The 21,956-nt window shown below is 43.7% G+C and overlaps 1 protein-coding gene across 1 annotated transcript; it reads right to left on the bottom strand.

Moving 5' to 3' along the window:
• Positions 1-278: 278 nt before the first annotated feature.
• Positions 279-21,945, bottom strand: CASC3 (CASC3 exon junction complex subunit). Its single transcript, XM_012765860.3, has 14 exons — positions 19,461-21,945; positions 19,017-19,044; positions 18,638-18,675; positions 8,672-8,830; positions 8,431-8,582; positions 7,683-7,859; positions 6,810-7,492; positions 4,933-4,997; positions 4,505-4,619; positions 4,164-4,262; positions 3,692-3,906; positions 3,016-3,138; positions 2,802-2,864; positions 279-1,985 (listed from the first exon to the last, which is right to left on the bottom strand). Exons 1-13 carry the CDS (start codon positions 19,692-19,694, stop codon positions 2,841-2,843), a joined length of 2,112 nt encoding a protein of 703 aa, XP_012621314.1. The 5' UTR covers positions 19,695-21,945; the 3' UTR covers positions 279-1,985; positions 2,802-2,840.
• Positions 21,946-21,956: the final 11 nt, after the last annotated feature.

Below are 21,956 nucleotides of genomic sequence, written 5' to 3'. Positions count from 1 at the left end.
AAGGGCTTGTGTGATATCCCAGTATCTATGTGGCAATGTGGTTAAAAAAATAATTTATGAGGAGTACAGACACATTTATGGCCTCATAGCAGCCCCTAACCTCTCTGGTCTTTCATTTCACAAGTCTGAGCTGGCTCGAGTTGTAACTGTGACCCTGTGGAGGAATTAGGGAGTCCTTTTCCCTCCTTCCTTCCCTCCCAAATCAAGACTCATGCATTTGTCTACCAGCGGGATGTTTTAAAAAAAGACTCATGCAAAACACTGGCAAAGGAGCCAAGTTTATAGTCTAAATTTTATTATCTCCAAGTCACAATGCTGATCACAAATGTGCACCCTTTAAAACAGTAACAAAAACAAAACACATGGAGAAATCCTTGCAACTAAACACAGCGGACCAACAGAGACAACTGTCACAGTGTCTTAAGGTCTGGGACTCTGGGCATGCTGCCCACCGGCTTGAGGAGACATCTTCAGGTTTAAGGCAAAGGGAACAACCTACAAAAGGCACAACCACCAGCTACCCCTGGAAGAATCTCTTAGCTATTTCCTTCTGGGGGTTACAGCTTAAGTGCCTCTCCCTACTCCCCATCCCACACCTGTGACTCAGAGTAGTTAGGTCACCTGTGGGAGAGAAAGAATAAAAGAAGACAGTGACATTACTTGGGGAGAGACACAGCCACCACTTTCTCCCTCAGGTTCTGTAGAAGGACAGGGACAGTGGCCAAGTTATCCCTGGCAGACAGAAGTGCTGCAGTAACAGGAATCTCTTCTGCAGAGGCAGCAGGTGAGTGGTTCAGTGCCATGAATAGGAAGGAAAGAAAAGAGGAGCCTTTGCCCAGAAGGTGACTGGCTTCCTTAGGCCTTAAGCCTAGGTGTGGTATCTTCTGTTTGCAAGGACAAGAGTAAAATTTAGGGAACATAAGATAGCAACATCTAAAACACTTGTAGCAGGAAAGATGTGGAGAAGAGCAATTGTAAAGTACAGGGTAGATTGTTTGCTGGATAATATTTGCTTCTAGAGAGAAGCATTGGTCCACAGCAACTGGAAAGGGGGTATGGTAAAAGGAATAGAAAAGAAGAGAAGCAGGGCCCTCTAATTCCACTTACCTCAAAGACTGAGCCCTGAGGGGACTATGTGAATACATACTCCTAAGGTGCAAAGGTTCTCACTCCATCCTCCTTTTCTCACAAAAGCAACTGGCCTGCCATCTCTCCCCACAGTGGAGACTTTGCCCTCAGTAGAGGACTGAAGCCCACTAGAGAGTACAGGTAATGATGGAAGCTCCGACTCCTAAAAACCTAAGTCAAAAAGAAGGGCTCCTACCCATCTACTCTGAGTTTTTCTGCACAACTCTGTGCAGACAGCTATGCTTCCACAAGGTTAGAGGAGTTAAGAGAATCCAAGTATATGAGAGTTACAAATGGCAACCAAAAGTGAAAAGCCAGGTCTTTTTAGACTTGGTGGAGGAAGGCTGGCTTATATATTCTCCATTATTTGGGATGCACGGAAGAGTCAAAAGGGAACCCAGAGAAGCCGGCAAACCAGAAGAATGAACAAGTTTCATTTAAAGGCAGAGAGAGAGAACTAAAAGAATATTAATTTAAGAATAACAAGCCAGGCTTTAAAAATGAACATCTTAGAAAACAAAACAAACAGGAAGGAACTTCCCTGGGAACAGAAGACACTTGAATTTCCCAGGAGAAAGCGAAGAAGAGCAAAAGACACGGGCTTCTGGATCTAGACTCAGAAGCTGGGCTGTCTGGATCTCTGCTCCCCTGAACACAGCCAACTCAACTGAAGGGTGGAGATGGGAAGAAGTCCACTTGTTTCTCCTCTCTCCAACAAAGCCTGTCCTCAGAGGAAGGCAGGGGTCCTCCTCTTTCAGCTGTTTGCTGGTAGGAGCCAACCTCTATCTTTGAAGCCCTCCTGGTAGTAGATAGCCAGTTGTATTTCTCTTCTCTCCTGAGTTCTCACCTCTGCTGTTCTGATAGGGGTTGGGAAAAGGGAAGAACCACCAAAGTGTTAGTGGACCTTCTGGGCATTTACAAGCTGTTTTCAAAAAGCCACGTTTCTAAATAATGTGTTTTAAAGTAATGTCCTTAAATAAAACAGCAGCAACAAAGAATCCTGCAGTTTTTCTCCTCTTATGATCTTTAGAATTGGCTCTTTCTGCTGTAACACCTCAAATTTAGATTTCTTCTTTTCTCAATCAAGTTTAAGACCGTCATCCTGTATTTTTTCCTTGTAGCTTCCCAACTGAAATTGTCATATTGGCTGGGCATGGTGGCTCACGCCTGTAATCCTAGCACTCTGGGAAGCCAAGGCGGGGAGGATCGCTTGAGGTCAGGAGTTTGAAACCAGCCTGAGCAAGAGTGAGACCCCCGTCTCTACTAAAAATAGAAAGAAATTAGTTGGCCAACTAAAAATACATAGAAAAAATTAGCTGGGCATGGTGGTGCATGTCTGTAGTCCCAGCTATTCGGGAGGCTGAGGCGGTAGGATCGCTTGAGCCCAGGAGTTTGACGTTCCTATGAGCTAGGCTGACGCCATGGCACTCTAGCCCGGGCAACAGAGTGAGCCTCTGTCTCAAAAAAAAGAAATTGTCATATTAACCATGGTTTCTATTTCAATCCTACATGATAAGTGCAAAATAAACCAGCAAATTTCAGGACTCCTTTAAAGGAGCCTCTCCTGAGATATACCAAAATTATAACTTAAAGCATTAATTAGGTGATTTTGTTTGTAAAGTAAGTGTGAGCATTTAGTTTTAAGAATAGGAGTCAGTAAATTGTGCACTTACTTTTATATGATGTTAGATTAAAATATTCAGAAACTCATATTAACTGGAACCCCTGCTTACAACCTGAAATAATAAAGTTGGAATTTGTTATTAGGCATTACTCAAAAGACTTTTTCTATAGAAACACACCCAGAAAAGGAGGGAAATCCTCTGTGGAAAAGGAAAAGCCCACTGACGTAGCATATGCCTTAAATATGGGAAGGAACTCTCATACCTCAGGTGGAGGGGGCTTGATGGTGACTGGCTGGGGAGTCCTCCGGGGTGGGGAGGGCTTTGGCTGCACCTGCTGCTGGGCGGGGTTATAGTATGTCACGCCTCCATATACCTGTGATGGAGCCTAGGACCCCACAAGCCAGAAGGAGAAAAAGTTAGCAATTAATTTACCCAACCTATGATGAATAACAAATATTACTGAGACACAAAAATAAGAATATTGGGGAATTTATTAGACTCTGGTTCTAATTTCTTCAAAGTACTGCCAAGCTTTCTCTAATTCCCACCATCAGCTGACAAGGATGAGCTCAATGGTGGACACTCCAGCAACCTGATGGTGTCAACCTGTTGTTGGAAGTTAAGCAGGACAGGGGTAGGGCTAATAAGGAGTAGAACACAACTTCTTTATGCAGTTGAATAAATGGCAGATGTTGTGGCCTATGATGTACTACAGCACTCAAATGAAATATTTAAGAAACTGAAGAGAATAAACAGATGATAGGCATTACATAAGCTGCATTTCCAGCTCCTGACCACCAAGAGGCGTCCTGGTACCATATATTATATCAGTGGAATTGAAATGTTCTCTCGAATTCCTTTAGCATTCTCCCCATACCACATTCCAGTCTGAATTAAAGGAGGTGTACCTAGAAAAATATGCTCCTTAGCCATCTCACCTGTGCATTAGGATACAGATGAGGAGGTGGAGGGGGAGGCAGTGCTCCTGGAGCATAAGGATAACTGGGATTACCAAAGTTCATGACGCCTGGAGCAGAAAAGTAAGTAGGAGCAAGCAATTGCTGAGGTGGTGGTTGTCCTGGATTCATGGACACTGGTGGGGGATACAGGCCTGGATTGGGCAGAGGCGCCGGTGTCTGGTGGGGATGTAAACCTGGACAAGGAGAGAAAAACAAAAATTGAAAAAGAAGATAATACCATTTCCATGGGATGGCCTGGCTGGACTGCTCAGCACAAACAGGCTCAGGATGGAAGCCCCAGGATGGACACAAGAGGAGTCTTGTTGCCCAAGCAGCCACGATGGCCAGCCTCATAGGCTAGCAGCACAGAGCTCAGGAAGATGGGGTCTGTGGAGCCCCAAACATATATCCTCATGTACTGGAAGCATACAAGTAGAGGCACAAAGCTTACCTGGGTGGGGAAGGTGCATTTCTGGCTGCACAATCATGCCCTGTGGAGGCAGTGGGGCAGGGCTGTCACCATGGGTATAGATTGGTCCCTGGAACTGCACTGTAAGATATCACATTGGGACTCTCATAAACCCTCACTCTTCATATCACATAGACAAGTCTCCTTGTCCCCCAAACCCTTTAAAAGATGTTCTCAGTTTTCCATGTGAAGAAAACAGCAACCAGACAACGTTTGATAACCACTGTGAAAAATCAGAAGGGAAATTCAGGAGGCAGGAGGCTGGTCTCTTAATTCACTTCACCCTGCCAAGAAAGGTACCCCAACAATAATAAAAAACTCACGTGGATCATAGTAATGTCCTTCCATGATACTGATATGCACAGGAGGGGCAGGGGGCTCGGGCACAGGTCTTTGCCGCTGAGACGAATAGCGTTTGGCTCGACCACCTTGGACACCCTGAGACAGAGAGAGAAGCCCGAATAAAACTTCCAGAGGGCTGACTGGCATATCAAGTCCTACCTTTCTTTAGGTGCTGCAAAACACCTGGTACGTGGCAGGTGTTTAATAAGTATTTGGAAAGTGAATTGAAATATCAATAAAAAACATCAAGACTTGAACCTAAACCTTCTACTTTATATTTCTGATCCCAAATTAAAAGAAATTTCGGGAAGCGATGGGAAAACTGACTTCAATATCTTATCTTGGTTTAAACAATGAACAAGCTATAATTTGTAGCCTCCCCCAATCTACTCCCTTTCCCATTTTATACCATTTCTTCCATCCGGTTAAAATGAGGTGGTGGTCCTGCTCCCATGTGTATATGGTTAGGCATACCTGTAATATACCAAAAAAGTCACTGCTGCAGAGCAGACATATGTGAATGGGACTCAGAAGCCATCAACAAAATGACAGGTTGAAGAGTCAACAGGGGGAATGTCTTTCTTCTTTTAAACAAACAAAATTCCTTTTAAATTATCTCTGCTTCCTGTCAACACCATGATTTGAAAATTTGCCCCCACTGCCATTTTAATACAGCAATAAAGCCCCTGAACATGAAAAAAATGACTTCAGTGAAAAAACTCAAGTTCAAATTTTTCCTAACAAATTCTTCCCTGCACAGAATACCCTGGGAGATTATAATTAGCACATCGTGTTATCAAACATATTGAAAAAATCTCAGTCCAAGAGTTTCTGAGCAACAGTCGCACAGGGGAGAGATGTTCTGTAAATCTACTTGATTTTATCCTAGTTACAGAAGTCTGGGTTCAAAGTTTGAGAAGAGATTCTGCTCTGGCTAAAAATAACTCAAGACAAAAAGGAATGTTCTAGAGACTGTCTTCCAATGGTAAAATCAGCAGGAGGGTATATTCCTCTAACCGGAGATCAAGTCCAGGTCCAATTTATGCTACATTTGTTTTTGGTGTTCAAAAATCACCCCCACCAACGAAGGATGCTGAAACACTGTACAAAGATTTCTAATCTTTAAGTTCTATTTTGGAAACTAAGGAAAGATCCCTCAATCTATTTGGTTGGTGGAAGATAAAGGAGAATGAGCAAAAAGTATGATACGTAGATCCTACTCTTCAAAATTATACTATCCAACATGATACCAACTAGCCACATGTGGCTATTTAAATTTCAATTAATTAAAATTAAAAGCTCAGGCCAGGCACTGTAGCTCACGCCTGTAATCCTAGCACTCCCATCGCTGGGAGGCCGAGGCAGGCGGAATGCTTGAGGTCAGGAGTTCGAAGCCAGCCTGAGCAAGAGTGAGACCCCATCTCTACTATAAATAGAAAGAAATTAATCAGCCAACTAATATATATAGAAAAAATTGGCTGGGCATGGTGGCACATGCCTGTAGTCCCAGCTACTCGGGAGGCTGAGGCAGGAGCATCACTTGAGCCCAGGAGATTGAGGTTGCTGTGAGCTAGGCTGACGCCACGGCACTCACTCTAGCCTGGACAACAAAGCAAGACTCTGTCTCAAAAGAAAAAAAAAAAAAATTAAAAGCTAAATCCCTCACTCCGGCCATATTTCAAGTATTCAAAAGCACCAATAGGCAGGTACAGTGGTGCATGCCTATAATCTTAGCTGCTCAGGATTGAGGTGGGAGGATCACGTGGGCAAAGGAGTTTGAGACCAGCCAGGACAAGATAGTGAGACCCCCATCTCTACAAACAAAACAAAAAAGCACCATCATTATGGAAAGTTCTATTGGGCAGTCTGTCACTGGAAGATTAAAGAAATTAGAGGTTTTCCTTTCAAAGAGATTAGATCTAAATTCAAATCAATAAGTTTTTGCCTTCAAATATTTAAGAATTAGCTTAAATAATAACAACAATGACTTCTTTCACTTTTTCTGTAGAGTAGAAAAGGATTCTGTACTCAGGAGCTCAATGATGATGAATGATTAGTTAACAGGCAACTGATTAGTTAATCGGCAAAACAGAGGGACAGTCTTGGGTAATAGATAAAACCACTTTGAGGACTGGATGAATGTACCAATAGATCCATCTTTTTCACTCAGTTAGTGAAAAGGTAGGTATTTGTTAGATACCACTTTCCTGAGAGCCTTAAGTCCCTTTCCCCTAAATTTGGTGATGCAAAGGGGGAAAAGCTAGCCACCAACCTTAAGATTCCTACCTCGAAGTTCTCGTGGTTGCAGGAAAGGAGGCTGCCCTGGACTCCAATTCTGTTCTGCTATATTTAATTGTGCCATGTCTTGCTCCAGTCCACCTGTAGTAGAATCCACAGGAGCCTCCCAGTTCCCAGTCTTAGGTGGAGCAGGGGCAGTTTCTGGGACTTGAGGTGCTGGGATAAGCCCTTCAGGTGGAGGGGGCATCTCCTCTGCAACCTTGACTGCATCTCCAACTTTGGTTCGGGTTCTTCTTGCCCGGGAATAGGATTTCTTCTCAATGGGCCTGTCAGGGGCTGGTGGTGCAATGTCAGGAGCAGCAGCAGGTGTCTCTGAGACTGCCTCTTCCTTCTCAGGACTGCCAAGCACCGGAGCATCTGCTTCTGGAGATGGGTCCCTCATAGGAGTCTGTTCCAGGCGCCGTGACCGGTAACTGGTTTCATGCTTAACAGTTTCACCAGACCGGCCACCATGCTGCCCACCAGCCTCCATAGGCCTAAAACCAGCACGACCTTCCTTGAAGCCCCCAGATCGAGAGTAATTCCTGGGTGCAGACATGCGGCCAGTACCTGCAGCATTCCTGTTAATAAATGTCCTTGGTGGTAGGCTGCCCCCAGGACCCTGGTGGCGATGGGACTTGTTTAGCCGCTCACCATTCCAGTTTGGATCTCTTTGTGGAGGACTCCCAAATCTAAGAAATGGAAGGCAGAAACTGTTAAGAAAATGACATAAGAGATCACTAGACATATAAACTGACAGTCAAGGAGACTTCCCATATTCCTCACCCATTCACTTACTAGCTGGGAAGGGAGTTCTTTCTAAAAATGTCAATAGCCTAGGCCTTAAGAAAAAAAAAAGTCTGGGCTCCAAAATTTCCTCACCGGGGTTTCCGGATTCTTCGGGGTCTGATGTCATCAGGACTGTGAGCTGAGCGGATATCATAGCCATAAAGAGCAATGAGTTCCTGTCGGGACTTTGGGGCCTGCTCATCTTCCCGGAACTTGTCATGTTCCCAGCGGCCCTCATCCTTCCATAGTTTTCGTTGACGCCCTTTGGGTCTGGACAAAACCAAGGAAAAGTGTCTTAGGTCAGCAGAATCTGCCAAGTGGAGACGTTCATGAAACAAACAGAGGCAGGTAGGAAGATAGCAGGAACTTCATGTAATCTCTCCTTCTCTCCAGATCATACAAAACAGGACCCCCAAAAGCAAGAATGAATCACAGCAGGGCCTGCTGGGCTCAAATACAACAAAAATCGAAATGAGAAAAGACTTCAAGTCATTCAGTACCTCTGAAACAACTCTATCCTAAAAGGCAGCCTATGCAAATACTTCACATCTTATAGGGTTTGAGCCTCAGATGAAGGCAGACAAAAGTGTAATGATTAAGAGAAGAAGGGTTCTGGAGACAGACTGCCCTGGGTCTGGATCCCAGCTGCCCCACCTAGAGTTACCAAATATTCTAAGCCTCACTTTTGTCATTTGTCCAAGAGGGATAATCATAATATTTACCCTAAAATGTTGTGAGCAGTCACTGAGATAATACAGGTAAAATACTTAGCAAAGTGTCTGGCATACAGTAAGCACTAAATACATGCTGGACAGCAGCAGCAGCAGCAAGTGGCTGTTACCTGACTTCCTCATCCTGAGTTTGCCCTCGAAGATCATGCTCAAAGAAGAGCCCTTTCCGGGGTATGTAGGCTGGATTCTTCCGATCCTCGTCATCATCCAAATGCTTAGGCCCCTTTTTACCCACTTTGTTCTCCACAGGCTCTGTGCTCTCCTGGAGGACAGATAAAGGGCTCCTTATTCCTCCAAGGCTGCGGCCCCCGACTGTAGTCCCCAGCATGGAGGACTGTGATGTGTACTGACCTGTCCATCCCCACTTTGCCTCTCTCCAGTCACAGTGCCTTTGCTATCAGGTTTTTCTTCTCCCTTCTCTTCTTTTGCTGAAGAATTAACTGCATCATTAGCTTCTGATTTCAGCTCCACTTTGGAGTTTTCCTCTTCACTGTATTCCTCTTCTTCACCCTGAAAAAAGTTTCCCTGTCAGCTGTGGAGATAAGATCTGAATGGTTCAGGGTCAACTGTATTTTGGCCTCAAAGTGTTTTTGGGTTAAGATTCTCAGAAAAGTAACAGAGAAGTGAGGGAGACTGCTTGACTACCCCCACACTCTGAGAACCAAGTCTATACAGCATTTTAACAACCAACTATCCTTGATTCTTCCCATTTTCCTCAATTATATTAAGTTTTCCCTCCTCTGGAGATGAGGATAGGTGGGTGGTAACCACCCCATTCTTTCCTTGATCCTATGTTCCCTACAGATTTTGAAGCAGAAATTATAAGAACTTACTTGGTGTGTGTATGTGACTTTAATTCATTACTCTCCCCACCACACATACTGACTGAATTCAAACATCTTAAAATAGTACCAGCATGATTAATAAGGGAACTTTGTTTTATGCTCCACCCCATCTAGTCTGTGGTAGAATGTCAAATGAGGCAACTTTTTTATTCCAAGGGAGAAACTAATTTTGTTTCCAGGGCAGAAAAGAAAGACACAAATAGCACAGTGCTGAGAAGACTCCAAATCAGAGTCAAGCTTGGTCTAACTGAAGCCAAGGTGCTACCCTAGGGTCACACTGCTTTGGCTAAGGGATGTCATCAAAACCCTCTTCTAGGGCCGGGCACGGTGGCACACACCTGTAATCCTAGCACTCTGGGAGGCCAAGGCGGGCGGATTGCTCAAGGTCAGGAGTTCGAAATCAGCCTGAGCAAGAGCGAGAGCCCGACTCTACTATAAATAAAAACAAATTAATTGGCCAACTAATATATATAGAAAAAATTAGCCGGGCATGGTGGCACATGCCTGTAGTCCCAGCTACTCGGGATGCTGAGGCAGGAGGATTGCCTGAGTCCAGGAGTTTGAGGTTGCTGTGAGCTAGGCTGATGCCACAGCACTCACCCTAGCCCAGGCAACAAAGCGAGACTCTGTCTCAAAAAACAAAAAAAACCCTTTTCTAAGGAGACAAAGCCCCTACATCACTCACCACTTCAGTGAACTGTTTCCAACTCTTACTGGCTCTCCTCTAGAGGAACTGCTTTCCTTAAAGACTTTTCATGCAGAAGTTTTACCTCATTCTTCTACTCCCCACATATTTCAGAGTAAGAGCTAGAGTTAGTGTCTTCCTTATTCTCAATCTCTCTTCCAGATCTAACTCCCTCAGCCTCATTTTAAACCCCCATCCCCTGAGGCCGTGGACCCACTCTATCATTGACTTGAAGACTTTGGCAGTGAGGTCACAGTCTTCACCTTCACTTCAGCCACCACTCCAAAGTCTTACCTGGAAATGCTACGCATTTTTTTTTTAAGTAAACCGGCTGGTTTTTAAAGTCTTAAATACCCCAGGTCTTGACTAAAACTGTTACATGCAAAAGAAATGAAATCAAACCTTTACCTTACCCCACATACAAAAATTAACTCAAAATGGATCAAAGACCTAAATATAAGAGCTAAATCTATAAAAGTCATAGAAGAAACCACAGGAATAAATATTCATAATGTTGAATTTGGCAAAGGATTCTTAGATATAACACCAAGAACACAACCAACAAAAGGAAAAACAGATAAACCGGACTTTACCACAGTTAAAACCATTATGCTTGAAAGAACATCATCAAGAAGATGAACAATCCACAGAACGGAAATAAATATTTACAAATCATATATCCTTTTGTTTTGAGACAGGGTCCTCCTCTGTCACCCAGGCTAGAGTACAATGGCAGGATCATAGCTCACTGCAGCCTAGAATTCCTGGGTTCAAGCAATCCTCTTGTCTCAGCCTCCCAAGTAGACCACAGGCACACACCACCACCCCCGGCTAATTTTTCTGTTTTTGTAGAGACAGGGTCTTGCCATGTTGCCCAGGCTAGTCTCAAACTCATGGCCTCAAGCAATCCTCCCACCTTGGCCTCCCAAAGTGCTAGGATTACAGGTGTGAGCCATCATGCCAGGCCACAAATCATATATCTGATAAGGGACTTATATCTAAAATACACCAAAAACTCTTACAACTCAACAAATAATCCAATTAAAAATGAGCAAAGTATAAAATAGAAAGAAATTAATTGGCCAACTAATATATATACAAAAAAAAATTAGCCAGGCATGGTGGCGAATGCCTGTAGTCCCAGCTACTCGGGAGGCTGAGGCAGGAGGATTGCTTGAGCCAGGAGTTTGAGGTTGCTATGAGCTAGGCTGACACCATGGCACTCACTCTAGCCTGGGCAACAAAGCGAGACTCTGTCTCAAAAAAAAAAAAAAAAAAAAAAAAAAAAAAAAATGAGCAAAGTATCAAAATAGTCATTTCAAGGGAGATAGACAAATGGTCAATGAGCACAAGAAAAAAATGCTCAACATCATTAGTCATCAGAGAAATGCAAATCAAAATGAGAAACTGTTTCACACCTATTAGCATGGCTAGAATCAAGAAATCAGACAGGCCAGGCACAGTGGGTCATGCCTGTAATCCTAGCATTTTGGGAGGCCGAGGCAGGATGATCACTTGAGGCCAGGAGTTTGAGACCAGCCTAGGCAACATGGTGAGACCCTACCGCTACAAAAAATTAAAGAATTAGCCAAATGTGGTGGTACGTGCTTGTAGTCCAAGCTACTTGGGAAGCTAAGATGGGAGTATTGCTTGAGCCCAAGAGTCAGAGGTTGCTGTAAGCTGTCATTGCTCCACTGTATTCCAGCCCAGGTAACAGAGCAAGACCCTGTCTTACAAAAAAAAAAAAAAGATAGTAACAAGGGCTGTCCAGGATGTAGAGAAATTGGAAATCCCATACCCTACTGCTGAGAATGTAAAATGGCGCAGTACTTGGGAAAAGTTTGGCAGTTCCTCAAATGCTTAAATGCAGAGTTACCATATGACTCAGTAATTCCATTCCTAGGTACATACACAAGAGAAGTAAAAACATAAGTCCACACAAAAACTTATACATTAAAAATTAGCTGGGTGCCATGAAGCAAGCCTGTATTATAATAGTGGGAAACTACTTAGGAGGCGGAAGCAAGAGGATCACTTGAGCCCAGGAGTTTGAGGTTGCAGTGAGCTATGATGATACCATTGCACTGTACCAGGGCAATAGAGTGAGATTGTCTCAAACAAACAACCCCACAACCAAAAACATATACAATATGTACAAACAGAAAGTAGATTTGTGGTTGCTTAGGAAGATGGGGAATTGGGGAGTTGATGGCTAAAGGGTACAGTGTTTCTTTTTGAGGTGATGAAATGTTCTGAAACCCACTGTGGTAATGGTTGCACATATCTGTGAATATACTAAAATTCACTGAATTATATACTTAACCCTACCTCTTATTCCTTATCTTAGTTGTTCCCTTCCTCTCTCATCTCTAACTTTAAAAAAAATTTTATATGTATGTTTTTTTCTTTTAGAGATAGGGTCTCACTATGTTGCCCAGGCTGGATTCAAACTTCTGGGCTCAAGTATTCTCCTGCCTCTCAGCCTCCAGAGCAGCTAGGACTATAGGCATGCACCACCATGCCCAGCTCTGACTTAAGACATCCACTCCCTCTCGATCCTCTACCTTTGGCCTATCCATCATTCCTTTCTCACATTCACTTTCTTCTCCATCTAGACTCACTGCCCATTTATTGCAATCACTGCTAGTAATGTCCTTAATTCCCTTGTCACTCCCATGTGCCTGGGACAGGATCAACTTAAATGTCTGCTTTCTCTAGGCTGGCCTACACCAGATGATTCCATTGCTGAAGGGGTTGAACATATACACACAACTTCACAGATCAATGCTATTTCCAACCTCAACCACTCGAACTTCCTTTAGTCTCACAGTTCCTACCTTGCCTCTCCACAAACCCTACTTCTAAAAGGAAAGCCTTCAATTTCACAAAGAAAACAAAGTTAATACCAGCTTCCTCTGCACATACGCTTCCTTTTCACCTCTCTATAAATACGATGAAAGATGATTCTCTTGTCTGGTTCCTATCTCTTACATAGTCAAGAACACCAGTACACGTATTATCTATTTCCTCTCTTTTCTTTCCCCTTCTACTCTACACATTTCTTCAATCTTTAAAAATTCTTGAGACCCTCCCAACTTTAAAAACAAACACCAAGGCCAAGCGCGGTGGCTCACGCCTGTAATCCTAGCACTCTGGGAGGCCGAGGCGGGCGGATTGCTCAAATTGCTCAAGGTCAGGAGTTCAAAACCAGCCTGAGCAAGAGCGAGACCCCGTCTCTACTATAAATAGAAAGACATTAATTGGCCAACTAATATATATAGAAAAACTTAGCCGGGCATGGTGGCGCATGCCTGTAGTCCCAGCTACTTGGGAGGCTGAGGCAGCAGGATTGCTTGAGCCCAGGAGTTTGAGGTTGCTGTGAGCTAGGCTGATAGCCACAGCATTCACTGTAGCCTGGGCAACAAAGCGAGACTATGTCTCAAAACAAAACAAAACAAAACAAAACAAAACAAAACAAAACAAAACCACCAAATCACCTCTTGATCTCAAAGCTTTCCACTCTACCTACCATCTCTCCAGGCTTCTCTTCATAGCTAAGTTTCTTGGTCGGGGATAGTGGTTCATGCCTATAATCCTAGCCCTCTGGGAGGCCAAGGCAGGAGGATCCTTTAAGCTCAGGAGTTTTAGACTAGCCTGAGCAAGAGTGAGATCCCGTCTCTACTAAAAAAAATATAGAAACAAATTAGCTGGACAACTAAAAATATATAGAAAAAATTAGCCGGGCATGGTTAATAGTCCCAGCTACTTGGGAGGCTGAGGCAGGAGGACTGCTTGAGCCCAGGAGTTTGAGGTTGCTGTGAGCTAGGCTGACACCATGGCACTCAAGCCTGGGAAAGACAGTGAGACTCTGTCTCAAAAAAAAAAAAAAAAAGAACATAGTCAAGTTTCTTTTTTTTTTTTTTTTTGAGACAGAGTCTCACTTTGTTGTCCAGGCTAGAGTGAGTGCCGTGGCGTCAGCCTAGCTCACAGCAACCTCAAACTCCTGGGCTCAAGCGATCCTCCTGCCTCAGCCTCCCGAGTAGCTGGGACTACAGGCATGCGCCACCATGCCCGGCTAATTTTTTTTTTTTTTTTTTTTTATATATATCAGTTGGCCAATTAATTTCTTTCTATTTATAGTAGAGACGGGGTCTCGCTCTTGCTCAGGCTGGTTTTGAACTCCTGACCTTGAGCAATCCGCCCGCCTCGGCCTCCCAAGAGCTAGGATTACAGGCGTGAGCCACAGCGCCCGGCCAGATAGTCAAGTTTCTTTAAAAAGTTTCTTGGAGGATTCTGTGAAAATGGTGGCAGCATAATTTTTGACCTCTCTTCAAATCTTGACACAGAATCTGGACAGCAAAAGCCAATGTTCAGAGAACATTTACAACAAAACTAGGTTATAAAGTATCACTCAAACCTCTAAATATAGAAGCAGCAAATAAGAGCAAAGTACCAACAGCCACAAGACCTGCATAGTATTGTTGGTATCCGTGTAGAATTAGGTAGATAGAAGCAAATGGGATCTGAGAACAGGAGAACCCTGAAATAATCAATAGGTAGGCAACAGAAAGCACAAGAGGCAAAACTGAGAACAGCAGTTGAAACTAGGAGGGTTTTTACCAAATGAATATAAAGACCTATGGTAGGTAGATCTGAATGGGGTGAAACGGACCTGACTGCCAGGACTCCCTTCCTTCTAGGACAGGGTCTCATACTGAAGACAAACTGTTGAGAGGAGAATCAAATTGAGCAGGACAGGGAAAGTCCCCAAAAAGTTGGGGAGGGGAACAAAGGCAGTAATTCTCAGAAAGCAAGCCACCATATTTTTTAACATCACAGGAAAACAACAGAAGAGGGAGTTCTATAAACTTAGCAGGAAAACTAATTTTACATAAAAATGAACAGAAACTATAGAAGTTGTACCCCATATGAAGATTAAAAAAAAGAATAGCATTCCTCCAATGAAAGCATGCCAGAAAGACATATGCATATCATCAAAATTGCAACTCCTCACATCTACGGTGTGTTTAAAGAAAAAAGCAAAAAAAAAAAAACTGCAACTATTTCAAAATTAGCTAAAAAGACATTATCAATAAGAATTAGAAAAACTCAAAAATGAAAAGAAAACTCAGAAAGATATTTGCAATCTCCTCCCTCTGTTGTCCCTTTCTTTTTTTTTTTTTTTTTTGAGACAGAGTCTCACTTTGTTGCCCTGGCTAGAGTGAGTGCCATGGCGTCAGCCTAGCTCACAGCAACCTCAAACTCCTGGGCTCAAGCGATCCTCCTGCCTCAGCCTCCCGAGTAGCTGGGACTACAGGCATGTGCCACCATGCCCGGCTAATTTTTTATATATATATCAGTTGGCCAATTAATTTCTTTCTATTTATAGTAGAGACGGGGTCTCGCTCTTGCTCAGGCTGGTTTTGAACTCCTGACCTTGAGCAATCCGCCCGCCTCGGCCTCCCAAGAGCTAGGATTACAGGCGTGAGCCACAGCGCCCGGCCTGTTGTCCCTTTCTTATTAACTATATTCATCAACCTGGACATCCCTTTGACGTATTAATTCAGGTTCCACATTCAATCCACAAAGGGATTCTGTTAGTAACACCAGAATACCTCTCAAATCTATGTTTACATCTCCTTCTTTAGGGTACCATCGTCATGCTCCTTGGACTATCCTAACAACTTCTTTTTTTTTTTTTTTTTTGAGACAGAGTCTTGCTTTCTTGCCTAGGCTAGAGTGAGTGCCATGGCGTCAGCCTAGCTCACAGTAACCTCAAACTCCTGGGCTCAAGCGATCCTCCTGCCTCAGCCTCCCGAGTAGCTGGGACTACAGGCACGAGCCACCATGCCCGGCTGACATATATATATATATATCAGTTGGCCAATTAATTTCTATTTTTATGGTAGAGACGGGGTCTCGCTCAGGCTGGTTTTGAACTCCTGACCTTGAGCAATCCGCCCGCCTCGGCCTCCCAGAGTGCTAGGATTACAGGCATGAGCCACCGCGCCTGGCCTAACAACTTCTTAACAACCCTACTGCCTATAGTCTTGCCTCATGCCTTGCCCATATTCATCTTCCACACTTAGGCCTTCAGTGGCATTTCTTTCCTTGCCAATTAGGATATCCAAACTCCTTTACACACAGAATGGTGAGCCACTATAAAATCATAATCCCCAAACCTCACTGAACACTCCATACTGCCTGGCAGTTTTTCCAGTGTTTTCACTCTCCACTAACTACAGATGGTCCCTGACTTATGATGGTTCAACTTACAATTTTTCAACTTTATGACGATGCAAAAACAATACACATTCCTTAGGAACCATATTCTTCTTGAGATGCTGGGCAGTAGCAGCACGCTGCAGCTCCCATTTTTAACTTATGTATTTTCAACTTAATCATGGGTTTATCAGGACTAGACGTAACTACAGCGTAAATTGAAAAGCATCTGTACTGCAAATATTCTCTACCCCAAAAACCTCTTGTAATTTTCCATTCTGTCCACTTCTGTTTTCATTGCCACCAATCTACTCCCTGCCACACACTGCTTGCCTAGAGTTCCACAGTAGCTCTCTTAACTAGCTTTTCTGTCTCCAATCTTGCTCCTCTTGATCAATTCTCCTCAATGCATACAATATAACTGTTGTAAAATATTCTCAAATTTTACTGTACATAAGCATCAACCTGGGATCTTGCTAACATATAAATGTCTGAGTCCCCCTTCTCCCTCCCAAGATACTGTTTCAGTAGGGACTAGATTTTCTTATGCAAGTATCCTCTAAACCTGACAAACACTGCTTTAAAATCTAAGTCTAATCATATCACATTTTTGTTTAAAACACTTTTATAGTTTTTCAATTCCTTAGAATAAAATTGAAATACTTTGTAACCTGGTTTACAAGGTACTTGAAGATTTGGACTCGGACTCATGTCTTAACACCTCCCTTCCTTGCCCTCCTATGTACTAATCATATTAAATATTTCACATCCTCCAACTCACCATGCAATCCATCTCTCTAGACCTTCTTCCCAATGTTCCACATGCTTACAAAACTCTCTGCCTGGCTAACTCCCAACCATTCTTCATGTCTCTATTTAAACACCCCATTCTCTTAAGTGTTTCCAAACAACCTAAACCCAATTAGCTACCCCTGGTATGTGCTCCCAAAGGACCCTATCCTTCCAATATCATGGCACTTACTAAATATTATTCTAAGTACTTAACTATTTTCCTCCTCTCATCCAGAATGTAAACTCAAGAGGAGAACCACATCTCTTTTACCCAGTGTCTGGTACAGCTCCTAACACAGAGCAGGTACTTAATAAAGAGAAGGAACAAGTAAGCCCCTTCATGATTTGGCTCCTGCTCACCAATGTGCCCGTATTTCTGGCAACCATCCTGTCTCAACAATGCTCCAAGGCTGGGCGAGGTGGCTCACACCTGTAATCCTAGTACTCTGGGAGGCCGAGGTGGGTGGATTGCTTGAGGTCAGGAGTTCGAAACCAGCCTTAGCAAGAGCAAGACCCTGTCTCTACTATAAATAGAAAGAAATTAACTGGCCAACTAATATATATAGAAAAAAATAATTAGCTGGGCATGGTGGCACATGCCTGTAGTCCCAGCTACTCGGGAGGCTGAGGCAGCAGGACTGCTTGAGCCCAGGAGTTTGACGTTGTTGTGAGCTAGAGCTAGGCTGACACCACAGCACTCACTCTAACCTGGGCAACAAAGCAAGACTCTGTCTCAAAAACAAACAAACATCCTCAGATCTGATTTAACTTAAAAAGAAAAAAAAAAAAAAAGAAGAAAAACAAACAAACAAAAAACAATGCTCCAGACACACCAAACTATAATACTCCAAGTTCCCAAATGCTCCATTTTCTCTCCTGTCTGTGGGCTTTCTTGACTGTTGTTCTCTCTGCCTACATGTTTTGCTTAGCTAACTCTAACTTACTCTTTTCTGACTGCCTTAGATCCAGTGCCTAGCCATAACACTCGATTTAGCCCTATCTCAGCAACTGTCACCAAGTAGTATGACTGCCTGAATGTTCATCTGGCTTCTTTAATAAGTTATAAGATCTCTAAAGACAGAAATTTTATTATAGTGTTCATTGTTCCATCTTCAAGGGTTTAACAGCGGCTACAGTGTAGTAATAGTTCTATAAAATTTATAAAGTTAAAACTTTGCCCTACCATCTAATTCTCTCTGTATATAATCCCATCACCAAAATCCAGAACTAGGGACTCTAATCAACAACACAGGAAATAACTACTCTGATGACATCTCCAGTAGTTTATCCAATCAAAACAAGCTCAGAAGAGCCTGCCTTTGGGAAACTTTCACCTAAAGACACAGAGAAAGCCCCATCTATGATATAAGGGATGTTTTTGGCGCAAACCACCTGGAATCCTGCCCTTGCAAAGTGTTCAGACAAATCTGGAAAAAAATATCCAACTGGTTGGCTTCTCAACCGAGGCTGCATAAAATGAACTGCCAAACATCTTGTGGAGGACTTCAGGATGTTGTCATTCTCTTATTTGGAAACTTATTTTCTTCAGATAGGGAGAAAAGCCAACTACTAACAGTGTAACACCTGTGGCTTGAAGAGGCTTGCCCCAAATTTTCCCTCACTCTAACTGCATAAGACTTCTGTTACAGTTTTGCAGAAGCACAAATGAAGAACGCACAAGAGGAACAAGTAGGGCATGGTACATCTGCAGCATGCGTTTTAAAAATGCATTTTCTAACATATACCATAAGAAAAAGAACCTATCACACTCACTTCTGAGTCTTCTGCACTTTCATAATCCGAGAGAACAGCTGAAAGAAAACAGACATGTGTGAAAAAAAAAACCCCAGAAACTATAATCCATTTTCTGCCTACTTACTGTGGGTCAGATTAAGACACTCATTTAATTCTGACATCAACCTATAAGGTAGATAAAACTATAAGCCCCATAATTTAATGGAAAAACAGACTCAAAGAGTCACTTACCTAAGATCATAGCGCTAAAACCTATAGTCTTATTCATCATGCTATAAAAAGCTCTTTTGTGGCCCTAAATCCTTAACAATCTAAGAGAATGTCACTGTTGAAAACAGGTAACCTGAGTTTATGGGCAGAAAAATCCTGTCATGATGGGGTAAAAGAGGATACTCACCATCGCCCTCAATGCCATCTTCACTCTCCTAAAGGAAAAAAGATATGGGTTAGTTCTGTGATTTCCAGAGGTGGAGAGCCCAATGAAGAAATGTAGGTGGAAAGAAGACAACACAAAATGGTTGAATAGGGAGATGCGGAATGGTAAATCCTTAACAAGAAGTATCCTAGACAGGTCAGGTCTCTTCATCCCCAACCCCAATTTCTGAACAAACATCTGCTTTCCACCCGCAATGGCACTGCCCTCTTCCCAGAACCCCCAACCTTTACTTCTTCTTCCCTCGGGGCTCCGGATGCAAACCCGTACTGGGATAACTCCTCTAACAAAATAAACCCCAGCATCTACATCAACTCCCAGCCTCCCACCTCACCTACACCCCGCCCCCCGGCCGGCTAGTCGCCCGGCCCCCTCCCCGCCCCGCCCCGCCCGCGCGCGCGCACTCACACACTCCGACTCCTCATCGGCGCTCTTGGCGCCCCCGCTCTCCGCCCGCCGCAGATGAAGGGCCCCGCCTCGGCCTCCGCGCTGTGAAAGCAAAGAGCCGCCGCCGCCGCCTCCAGCACTACCGCTGCAGCTCCCGCCGCCCCGCGCCAAGGAGCCGCCGCTGTCTGAGCCCGAAGCACCCGATTCTTCGTCCTCTGTGTCCTGCGAAGCGCGCTGCCGCCGCCGGTCCGCCATCTTACGGAGAACGGCCACCGCCGGCTAGCTACTTACGCACCGCACCGCGCCCGTCGCGGTGGCTGCTGGGAGGCTCGAAAACTGGTCCCGGCATGCTTCACGTGCTGCACTTGGCCGCCCCGTTTTTCGGAAGGCGGGGCTGAGGGCGGGGTCTGCGCCCTGCGGCACGTTTGCAGGCGAGCGGGGATACGGCTGTCGATGACGTAAGGGGCGTGGCGTGGCTCCTGACTTCCCTTGGGCAGGCCCAGGGCGAGGGGAGTTGGAGTTCTGCGGCCTCCTGGGTTCTCGCTCGGCCATCTTGGGCATTCTGAGTGGGAGGCGTCGACCTGTCACAGCTTCACTGCAGCATTGGGGCAGTTTCATGCTTTTCTAGTTCCATTTCTCGTTATTACCTAATTTGAGGCAGGTCAGTCTACTGCATTCGATTGGTGAAATCACGAATCAAGGTAAATGTCTAAAGCCGTAGTGCTGCGTCAGAATTGCCACAGTAGCCCAGTTTAAGCTGAAGGGTGAAGGAGAAACCAGTCGTCTGCAGTGAAGTCAGAGGACTTATTGTTGCAGCATTTTCCTTGTGTCCGTATTTCCTTTTCCATCTTCATGTTTCTTCCCACCCCAGCCATGATTTCGCCCCAGAAGTGCCGGCTGGTATGATGCCAGTCATATCAAGATTTTAAACTGATTTAGATAAAAATAGATGGTCAGTAGAAACTATTGTTGGTTCAAAATCCTGTCATGATAGGGTTACCAGAGGAAAATGCTTTTCTTTTGGCAGGGCATTTGTTAGCAATGAAAAGAATATTTTCTCTGGACCATGATGATATACAAGATGCCTGAGTTAAGTTAGTGCATCTACAGGAGTGCACATTAATAATACATATCAAACAGATGAAAGTCACTATGGCATAGTATATATAGGATTCTGTCCTGAGTAATATTTTTGTAAGTGATATGGTTAAGGAAGGATCCTGATGATTATCAAAAGTTGTAGATGGTGTGAAACTAGAAGGAATTGATTGCTTTCAGAGATTGAGTCAGTATCCAAACAATCTCAACTGGTTAGACAAGTGGCCAAATGTGACAACTTTTAAGTCCAGCTTTAAAAACCAATTGCCTGAGTTCAAAATAGGGATGTATGATTTAATAAGTGTTAAAGAAAGAGACCTGGAGGATCTCATCGATCACAAACTAAGTTGGTGCAAATAAGGCTGCCACATTTAGTGTCTAAATAAGGAAAGTGATAGTCTGCCACTTTGTCCTTCAGTTGTTTGGTCTAGTTCCAATTTTTAAATGGACATGGGCAAATTGCTCACTCATCCAGAGGGAACTGAAAAACTAGAATCTTTTCTTTTGAGGAACAATTGTAAGATCTGTAAATGTTTAGCATGAAGAGAAGACTTGGGATAGCCACACCAATATTTAGCTATTAGAGGGACTGTGAGGAAAAATAAGGGATTGATTTTTTTCCAGCATCCTGGAAGGTAAAGCGTTAAACCAATAGGTTCAAGTTACAAGAGGTAAGATTTTGTCAACAAGGAAGGATTTTCAAACATTTAGGAAAAATATATTTAGGAAAAAACAAAGTTTTGAAGCAGAAGTTGGAAGCATTCATTTGTCTGGAATGTTGTCAAGGGGAAATCATCTATCAGGGGTCAGACTAGATGACTGCTCAGGCCTTTCCAGCTGTTAAGATTTTATTAACTTAGACATTAGGTACCAAGTATAGTACGATCTCCTGGGGTTTTTTTGGTTGTTGTTTGTTTGTTTTTTGAGACAGAGTTTCGCTTTGTTGCCCAGGCTAGAGTGAGTGCCATGGTGTCAGCCTAGCTCACAGCAACCTCAAACTCCTGGGCTCAAGCAATCCTCCTGCCTGAGGCCTCCCAAGTAGCTGGGACTACAGGCATGCGCCACCATGCCTGGCTAATTTTTTCTATATATATTAGTTGGCCAATTAATTTCTTTCTATTTATAGTAGAGATGGGGTCTTGCTCTTGCTCAGGTTGGTCTGGAACTCCTGAGCTCAAACAATCCGCCCACCTCAGCCTCCCAGAGAGCTAGGATTACAGGCGTGAGCCACCATGCCCGGCTCGATCTCCTGTTTTTAAAGCTGTCAATATGTATAAGGAAGTACGCTGGACAAAAAAGAGCTGAAAATATATTGTGCCTATACACAAATGGAAGTGAGTACCTTATATAAAGGGGAAAATAACGTGTTATTCTATTTAATTGTGAAAATGGATTTCTTTTCCCATTCTTTCAAATACA

This window comes from Microcebus murinus, chromosome 18 (assembly GCF_040939455.1).
Source record: "Microcebus murinus isolate Inina chromosome 18, M.murinus_Inina_mat1.0, whole genome shotgun sequence".
Lineage (NCBI taxonomy): Eukaryota > Metazoa > Chordata > Mammalia > Primates > Cheirogaleidae > Microcebus > Microcebus murinus.
The sequence above is the reverse complement of the archived record's forward strand: the minus strand, read 5'-3'. Positions and strand labels throughout refer to the sequence as shown.